The following is a 9491-nucleotide window of genomic DNA, read 5'->3' as shown; positions in this document are numbered from 1 at the left end:
CGTATCTGCCTCTTGATTTGTCTGTAGTCTATTTTTTTTATTTGCATGGGTTTTTGGCAACTCCATCACATCCACATTGATGTAAATTCTGTTTTTATTCACTTTTTTTGATAAGTGATAAATGAAATAAATAATAAAATAAAATAATGACATAAAATCTCAAGTTTAAACATCAGGGAGTTTCAGGATATAAAGCTAATATATATATATATATATATATATATATATATATATATATATATATATATATATATATATATATATATATATATATATTCCCATTTATGACATTTTCACTTTAAACAAATAACTCCATGTTTTTAGTTTTAACCTCAAACTCTTCTGCTCATTCTAAATGTTTAAGCCATTAAACACACTGAAAAAACTGCCCAGTGGAAATAATTAAAACATTATTCAAATGTGAAAAATTTCCTTTAAATGAGGAAATCAATCTGCTATTAGGGTTAGGACAAAATAGAATAGAATTAAACTTTATTGTCATTGCTCATGTCACAAGTACCAAGCGACACAATGCAGTTTGCATCCATCCAGAGTGCTTTAGCAATATAAATATAAAAATGTACAGTGTAGAAAATAAATTGACTAACAGTTATTGACACGAGTATAGAAAAAATGGTCACCAAGAATGAAGAAATGTTTCCTCAAACTAAGATTTCTGAAAAACAAAATTGTGATAAGAATATTTTTCTTGCAAGAGAGAAAAAAAGACAATAATTCTTTGTTAAAAGGGTCTTTTTATTTTCTAGATTCAGTTTTTGCATTTGGGGCTGCTACCCTTTAAATTTTTTTTCTGAACTTTTTTTCTTTTGTCAGATATATTATCGCTGACACGAGGCTTTGGCCAAAGTGAGGACTCAATAAAAATTCACTTTGGTCTGATCATGACTCACATTTCCATGTCTGAGTGTTCGCCTTCACATCTGTTCAAAGAGCATCTTTACCAAAGAACTGTGTTTTTTTCTTTAATAAAATCCACTTTTAAAGTTTAAAGCTTTAATTCAAGTGTGAATTTTTTTTAACCTTTGCTTTTGAAATGACAAAAAAGTAATTTTTTTTCCCTGCTTCATTCTTTAAAACTAGTATTGTCTTTGGAGCTGCAGTTTCTGAAGCCAATATAAAGAAAACATGTAACTCAATAGAAAATGTTTTTCTGATGCTTAATACAAAAATAATAAATCCCTGTTTTCATTCTGTCAGATGAGTTAAAATAAAGTTCTGTTCAAGCGACACTAATCGGATTAGGAGGAATACCTGATATGGAATCAATGATTTTGGTGAGGTGTCATCTTTATGTTCATGTAGATGACGTCAGCAGGTGATCCCTCACCTGGATCCTCCCGGTCGTGATGATCTCAGTGAAACACAGGAGCTGCCAGGTGGGGCAGGAGCTCTGGTATTTGGGGGCTCTTACAGGGTCGTGCAAGGGTTGGGGCATATTTGATTGCTTATTTTGATTGCTTATGGAGGAGATTTCTATGGGTTTATCTGAAATGGTGAGTATTCTGGTTGCGTTTTCTCTTCTGCCCAGATGTTCTGCGCACGAGCTGTTCCATGTTGCTCTGACCTCTGGTGTGAGTGTCTGGGTTGCTGGCTCACGCGCCGTCGTTAATCACTTGTTTTGTAACTCTGTCCTGCCTGTGTCTCCAAGTTTGGGCCCCCAATCACGACTCCAGTCTGCGCACGATTTTACCCCGGCCTCACTTTTCCAGATGGTGCGCTCGCGCATTTGTGTGTGTGTGCGCGCCCGCGCGCCCTTGTGTGTGTTTGTTTATCCAGGAGTCCGGGCTCGGCCTTATCTACTGCAGACACTCACGCTGTGATTTCAGACTTTCTTCAGCGCTACAGGTTTTTACGGACCATTGTTCAGAGGCTTTCTAAAGTCCTCCCCTCATTAGAAGGTACCCCCTGCCCCCACTCCCCCCGTGCGCCTGTTAATCAGTGATGTGAAATCTGCTGGAGTCATTCAGCCTCGGTGCGCTCCATTGCGCACGCGTCTGATGACTGATGGGAATGCTTATGAGATGACTTAAAAGAAGAAAACTTAATTTTTTAAAAATGTTTTACGTATAAAATGTTGAATTTCATAGCAGTGATGCGCAAAGCTACATAAGGAAATAGCTTAATTAAAAACAAAAAACGAAAAAAAGCTTCAAATGTGTGATGCAATTTAACCCTCATCTTTAAGCTGAAGGTAGGAAAAGTATCACGATACACCACAAAGGTTCAAAATTACTGATAATGTTTATTTGTTTTGTTTATCTTCAGTTTAAAAAAATCAATAATTCTCTGTTAATTTTAGCAAAAGATTAAAAAATAATGTAAAATTAATAAAGAAACATCAAGTATATCAAAGTAGTATCATATATATATTTCCTTTTCCCTTAAAAACGGATATTAACCCGAATTTAAGGATTGCAAGAAGCTGTCACTATTTGTCATTTAATGGTTTGGTCACATATGTAAACACTTTCTTACAAGTTTTTGTCATTTTTGTGTTTTGTGGTCTAAAGATATTTACTGCTATGCTTTCCCAACCACATCTTTAGGCTATTGTCGAATTGTAATGACTTACATCCTTTTCTGATTTCATAATTGAAAACCCTTTTTAAGTCAGCATCATATTAATTTCTGCATTTAAAAATGCAGCAAGGCGTTTTTTTAAGTTTTGTTTTTGTTAAGGAGGAGAGTTTGAGCCTTCAGAGGACTAAGGTTAAAGCCAGGCTTAAATGTCACCAGGTTTGTTTAAGAAAGGACAATTTAGGAATAACAAGAGTTGCTCTTACTTCATCTGTTAAATTCACAGGTGGTCTTTAATTAGTTGATGATTTATAATGTTGCACATAAATGTTTCCTTTTACTAACATGTTGCCTCCTTGTCAGCTCCGGCATCAATTTTCTATTCCAGGATTTTATTTCTACTTCCTCTTTAAAAATAGATTTACAAATGACTTGGAGTCGTAAAACAAATGTGTCACTGGCAGAAGAAGTTTTCTTTTCAGTGAAGAAACTTTGTCTCTGAATTTCAGTTTCTTTATCACCCCAAATCGCAATGAGGTCTCCCATCTGTCTTAATTTGATATTTTTAGGATTAGGCTATTTGGAACAAAGAATAAAGAGCACTGGACACCCGAAGTATGAGAATCTACACTTTTCCCACTCATAACTATTTAATTTAATGGGCTGACAACAGTCTGTCTCTTAAAAGTAAAACAAAATGAACAAATCATGGCAGAAATCAGAACAGACACTGATTTTTCTTTTTTTTTTGGGTTATCTTATTAGTAGTATTTTTTACACTGTTTTATAGGCCTATACCTGTGTTTTATGTTCTTATATGTTTATTATCATTTGCGGATGCAAATTAGCCTATAAATGGCTAAAATCCGCAATATTTATTTGTTTTAATGTTCAACAATATCCAAAGTCCCTTTGTTAACAGATAAATGTTTAAATGACAGCCAATTCTAAAATTCAGTCCAGTAATTTCCTCCGACTTTGTCTGACAGATCATCTTTATTGACATTTTCGATCAAATATTTGTCTCATTTTATTTTATGTTAACTTTTCATCAGCAAACAACGTTTCCCCTAAACTACTGTTTCTTTTCTCCTGCTTGTCTGCTTCATGTGATGTGATAAAGGAGCTTTGGCTGACTGACATTCTGGGATGTCTTTGCAGACAGTTTGCAGAGTCCAGGTGGAGTCCTCCTGCAGAGTCTGATCCCATTCGCATCCTTTAAACGCAGCAGAGTCTTTATGAATGACTGAAGCCGGTTTGGTCAGTCTGCTTCAGGGGAGGGGCGAGGGGTGGTGGTGACGTATCGTCGGGTTAAACAAACTTCGGCTCTGAAGGGTCACGACGCACCCGCAGGTCCGCGCCACGCCCCCCCAGCCCGGCCGAGTTTATAAGGGCCCGGGGCCGGAGCGCAGCGAAGCGCTGTGGTGCAGCCGCGCAGGAGCCGCGTGTTCTCGGACGGTTCTCGGACACCAAGCGGACCGAAAAAGTTCAGACATCAAAGGTGAGAAGGAGCACTTCCTTTAAATGCTACAGTCGTTGTCGATGAAGCTGAAACAAGTGCAGATTTTCGGACATGCGCTTTGAGATCATGTTTCCGCTCTGCACTTTGTGTGTGCTTTAAAACGATTAACCACGTGACTCTGGTCTCAGATGGAGATTTGCCGTAACGGATTCTGCACTGAGGACTTCAGGACCCAGGAGGTCCCGGCCGGCTTCGACTTCACATCGTATGGTGAGTTCAGGGGCTGTCGGAACTCCGTGTGTTGGTCATTGAGTTGAGGCTGCTCAGACGGACTGCAGGAGTGTCTGTTTCCTCTGGGTGTGAGCGGCTGAAGGACAGAGGAAATACTTGTGCCGGCAGCATCATCACATCTGTCAGAGCTTTCTCAGACAGACCTTGACTCCAGAGGCGTGAGTGCAGACCAGCTGGGTGGTGCTGGCTGTGATGATGTTTGGGGGGGGGCGCAGAAACTAGGTGGTCAGGTTAAAGACATGCTCCACGTTTCCCCTCGCTTCCCTGTCTTTTCTAATCCTTTCCTCCAGACTTCCTCCTCCAACAGATTTAGCGTTCCCCTCCCCATTCCTCCATCACTACCCTGTCACACTCCCTCCGGAGGAGTTTCCTCCCGGCTCTTCCTCCCCCTCCCTGCCTGTTTCCTCCGCCGCATCCATCCATGGAGCAGACGGTCTGAGCGCTCTTCCATGCAGCCATCATCAGGACATGATCTGTTCCATCACTCACAAATGTATTCCTGAGCTTCGACTAACCTCCTGCTTGAGGCACCAAACCAATGATTTTTGATTTAGAGCACCCCTGCTTTGACCTTTTTTTGCACAGAAACTAGCAAAAGGGACATTTATTAAGTCTCAACTTTTCCTCAACACTCAAATAAATCAAAGCAGACATTTGCTTGTGCCTAAAACCATTGGTGGTGTCTTCAGTAAACATCTGGCTGACCCTCCCTTCACTGACTCCATCTGTCTGCATTATGCTTAACCCCCAGACTATCCTGGTGAAGACCTGTCTTTTCTGTTAGACAATAAAGCACTGCAGCAATTCCCAGCAGAAAGCAGCTACCAGGAACCTCCAAAGATGACCCACCTGTATGAATCCAAAGGTAAATGCCCCAAAGATGCCTTAAACCGTTGCCTTAAAGACCCCTTCCAATGAAAATGGCGCTTTTAACATGTTCCTGTGGCGTTTTTATCATGATGGAGGACACATGTTCAAATAAAGTGTCTTAAATTTGCATTCTGTATTCATATTGTTGTGAATCAAGAGCAGACAAAAAAAAATGCATTTGGAAAAAGCTTGTACTTGAGACATAGGAGTTTTACAATTGGCAGGCCATGAGCTCCCTGCTCCGCTCCATTCTGATGCATCCGCTTGTAGATAACTACGTCTTCATTTTCCACGTCTGAGCTGGGATCTGGCTCAAAACTCTACGGCTGGATAGCTCCAAAATGGCTCTGCATTTTTGTTGCACAGCTAATGTTAGGTTGGGGCTGTGAGTGGGAAAACACATATATGGATGATCGGAAGGGCTTACTCCACACCGAATGTCCCACCCACAACTCAGAGGTGAATTTCTAATGACCCAGTGTTGCTCTGCAGAAACTAGGTTCTAGAAAATGACACAGGTTTAATGATTTGGGCTAAAAAAGGGATACAATAGATCAAAAAGTGATTGGAGTGGGACTTTAATATGAGGTGTTGGGAGACTTTCAATCATCCTATAACTCTTTTTTTAAATTAATTTTTATAGGAAGCAGCAGTGATGCCGCTCTATTCAACCTGGACTCTTACAAGGAGTTAAGCTGGTGGGCGTCATATCCCCAAGGTTAGTCTTTGTGGTATTACAGATCAGCTTTCCCACCCTCATCTCCCTCCCAGATGTGATTTAAAAACCAAATCCATCTCCTCCAACAGCAGACCAGTCACAGGCGGGATACCAGGAGGCTCCGCCCTCTTACCAGAGCCTAGTGTCGCAGGACGGACAGTTCAGTCCAGCTGTGGAGGCCAGCCACAGCCCTTTCCTCACAGGACAGCCGTCTAACGTGCTGCAATGTATAGCCCCTCCCTCAAACCTTTAACCAATGGCTCTCATTTTCATGGCAGTGAGTGACTTTTGATGATTTTGTTCGACAGGTGATGCAGATCAGAGCTACTTTGACTCAGACTCACAGAGGCAGTCATCTTCCTTCTGGTTTGAGTATCAGTCTCCATGGGGTCCTGCTCCACCGCCTCCTCCTGTCTCCTGCCCTGCCAACCCTCCAGCCTCGGAGCAACACTGCCCCCGTGTGGCCAAACGGAAAGGCACACCCCCTCAGAGACCTGACCGGGAGGGTCAGATGACAGGAATGTCAGCGTATCCAGGTCAGAATCAGCCTCTCAGTTTCTTAGATCACTGAGCCATAATAAATCCTGACATAAAACACAAAAATACTTGAAATTCCCATTACTGATCTGTGTGTGTGTGCTCGGCTCAGGTTCTGGTCCCATCCAGTTGTGGCAGTTTTTACTAGAACTTCTTCTGGACTCTGCTTGTCGCACCTTCATCTCTTGGACGGGAGACGGCTGGGAGTTTAAAATGTCTGATCCCACAGAGGTGAGGAAGGGTTTATTGGAACTTCTGGTGTGCTTTGACTTCATGTTGCAGCCTAGAACCTAAACATTTACACCTGAAGAAGCATTAAGTTTTTTTTAATCACAGAGTTAAACAGATTGTTTCAAATTCATCAGAGCTTAGAATAAAGATGCAGTCTGTCCATGTGGATTGCAAGAATATGAGTTTGTTTATGTTCTTAAAACAGGGGATTTTTACCCGGGCACCTAAAATTCTCAAATGACCCAAGATGTAAACTAGCGGAAATCAGATGCGTTCGGGACAAATCTGTGCTGCATATTGTTTGTTACCACACAAATGAGTATAAAGTGCCAGATTTGGCACCAAATCAGGGACGTATTAAGCCCACAGCTTAGCCTAAATTAAGTTTAGGTGTGTTTTGTATTTATGAGGCAAGTTTGTACTCTTAACTAAGACAAAAAAAAAAAGAAAAGCCAAAGAAACAGTGGGAGCAGTTTGGGTCTAACAGATTTCAATAATTCACTTATATATTGGGAATGAAGTAAAGGGAGGTAAAACTTTCAACATTCTTCATTTTTTTGTTTGTATTTTACACGTGTTATGACTCCAAATCCAAAAGTCCAGCTTTGTGCTGTTTGCTGGTCTCACAGGTGGCCAAGCGCTGGGGTCAGTGCAAGAACAAACCCAAGATGAACTACGAGAAGCTGAGCCGCGGCCTGCGCTACTACTACCACAAGAATATCATCCACAAGACCGCAGGCAAGCGCTACGTCTACCGCTTTGTCTGTGACATGCAGGGCATGCTGGGAAAGACGGCGGAGGAGGTCTTGAGCAGTCTGAACGTCTTACCCACCAACGTGGAGTCGTGGCCGTGTGCCGAGGGCTCGGCAGCCGGGTCGGAGCAGACGGCCCAAGTGTGGAGGAGTGAGTGACTCGCACGTGTTGTGCTGAGCAGTACTGAGTCCTATAAACTGGAGGGTCGACGCCGAATTTCCTTGATCTTGGGAGAAAAGTAAAGTAGAAAAAATAATACACATATTCATCACACAGATACTTTAAATAATAACAAAAACCAGCTTTTCTACCATTGAAGCACTACAGATGGACTCTTTCTGCTGCATTTGCAGACACTTAACACGTAGGATCTGTAAATGATGTGTACATAAACACTTTAGATAATTATTATTGATACAAAACTCATATCTACCTCCTGTGATGCAGAGAAAAGGGTTCTTTCATTAAAATATGTTAGTTTTTGTTTATTTTTTCTGTAAATAAACTGTATATAAACAAACATGCACAGAAGTGGAATCTTTTTTATGTGTTTTTTACCCTTTGGATGTAGTTTTCAGTTTTTATTTATTGTTTGTTTTCATTATTTAAGAGAGAGACAGCAGAAGTTAGTATAACATTGAAAAAACAAATATTTAATACCTTTTAGGCTAGTTTTTCAGCTTTAGTCACTTTTCAGTCAGACAGATTGGTGGTCCATGAGTTAAAAAAAACAAACAAGTTAAATCAACACAGAAAGACAGAGAAACAGCATATACAGAATAACACAAATTGGGATGTCAATAGATATGCGTAAAGGCAGCTTTTATTTTTTTGTCCCTAGGTGTCAGTATTGACATCAGGACCATGAGCATCACACTAGATTGCCATCTGCCTTGACTCACATATGAACTGGAGTGCCATCCCATTCCTAACCCATAGAGCTCAATATGATGTCGGTCCACCTTTTGCAGCTATTACAGCTTCAACTCTTCTGGGAAGGCTGCCACAAGGCGAAGGAGTGTGTTTATAGGAATTTTTGACCATTTTTCCAGGAGTGCATTCGTTAGTTCACACACTGATGTTGGTGGAGAAGGCCTGGCTCCAAGTCTCTGCTCTAATTCATCCCAAAGGTGTTCTGTGGGGTTCAGGTCAGGAATCTGTGCAGGCCAGTCAAAGTCATCCACACCAGACTCTGTCATCCTTGTCTTTATGGACCTTGCTTTTTGCACCGATGCACAGAGCTTTTGGAAATGGAAGGGGCCCACTCAAAACGGCTCCTACAAGGTTGGGAGCATGGAATTGTCCGAAATGTTTGGGTATCCTGAAGCATTCAGAGTTCCTTTCACTGGAACTAGGAGGCAAAGCCCTGAAAAACAACCCCACACAATATCTCCTCTACCAAATTTCACACTCAGCACAATGCAATCCGTATTTTTGACCCTTTCATTTGTTTAGATAGAGATAGAAATATTCTTTAATGATCCCACGTTGGGGAAATTCAATTACTACTGGAGTTCAGTGCAAAAAAAGAGAAAGAAAAAAGAAGAGAAGAACAACAGCAATGTGCAAAAGAATGAAGGGTGTTCAAAATGTGCAAAAATACAAAATGTGCAAAAAAATAATACAAAAAGTAATACTTATGTACACTATTACAACATAACATATGTTAAGCGTAATAATAAAATTAAATAAAGTAAAAAGACAGAATATACAGATGGGCTATGGATGCATGATAACTGGTTTGTACATGCATATTTAAACTGTGGTATTGTACAATCTAACAGCTGTTGTATTGAATGACCTGCGGAACCGTTCCTTTTTGCATGGGGGGTGTAACAGTCAGACTTTCCCCTCTAGTGTTTCTGTCCCCCTCCTGCGCCCTCATATACAATGTTCTAGCTCCGCCCCTGGTTCTCCAGGGTTAAAATCTGGCTAAAATAAGGAAACCTTGCTTTGTTAAGATTTATCAACCACGCGAGAAGTGGCTCATTTGCTGTTGCCGTGGATACCAGTAGAAGCTTGTTGCAATTGCGCCACGCTGCCGGCAGGGTGCGCAGGCTCATAGGAATTGTAGGACCCCGTCAACAAGCC

At 41.0% G+C, this 9491-nt stretch overlaps 1 protein-coding gene across 2 annotated transcripts; it reads left to right on the top strand.

The window, feature by feature from the left end:
• The first annotated feature begins 3888 nt into the window (after positions 1-3888).
• etsrp (ETS1-related protein) lies at positions 3889-7920 on the top strand. 2 transcript variants are annotated; one of them, XM_020710395.3, is made up of 8 exons: positions 3889-4039; positions 4189-4270; positions 5043-5156; positions 5805-5879; positions 5969-6106; positions 6188-6415; positions 6529-6647; positions 7277-7920. In XM_020710395.3, the coding sequence occupies exons 2-8, from the start codon at positions 4189-4191 to the stop codon at positions 7556-7558; spliced, it is 1038 nt and encodes a 345-aa protein (XP_020566054.1). In that variant the 5' UTR covers positions 3889-4039; the 3' UTR covers positions 7559-7920. The 2 variants fall into 2 exon arrangements, with proteins under 2 accessions (XP_020566054.1, XP_020566055.1); XM_020710396.3 differs by having other exon boundaries at positions 3914-4039; positions 5972-6106.
• Positions 7921-9491: the final 1571 nt, after the last annotated feature.

The sequence above is a fragment of the Oryzias latipes genome, chromosome 16, assembly GCF_053564925.1.
Source record: "Oryzias latipes strain Hd-rR chromosome 16, Olatipes_Hd-rR_3.1".
Taxonomy (NCBI): Eukaryota; Metazoa; Chordata; class Actinopteri; order Beloniformes; family Adrianichthyidae; genus Oryzias; species Oryzias latipes.
Note: the sequence above shows the minus strand (reverse complement) of the source record. Positions and strands in the feature narration are given on the sequence as shown.

What these genes read in the sequence shown, in the direction of transcription:
- etsrp (XM_020710395.3), top strand. Translation starts at nt 4,189, where the DNA reads ATGGAGATTTGCCGTAACGGATTCTGCACTGAGGACTTCAGGACCCAG. An exon ending in CTTCGACTTCACATCGTATG is followed by an intron (nt 4,271 to 5,042) that starts GTGAGTTCAGGG and finishes CTTAACCCCCAG; the next exon opens with ACTATCCTGGTGAAGACCTG. An exon ending in CCACCTGTATGAATCCAAAG is followed by an intron (nt 5,157 to 5,804) that starts GTAAATGCCCCA and finishes TAATTTTTATAG; the next exon opens with GAAGCAGCAGTGATGCCGCT.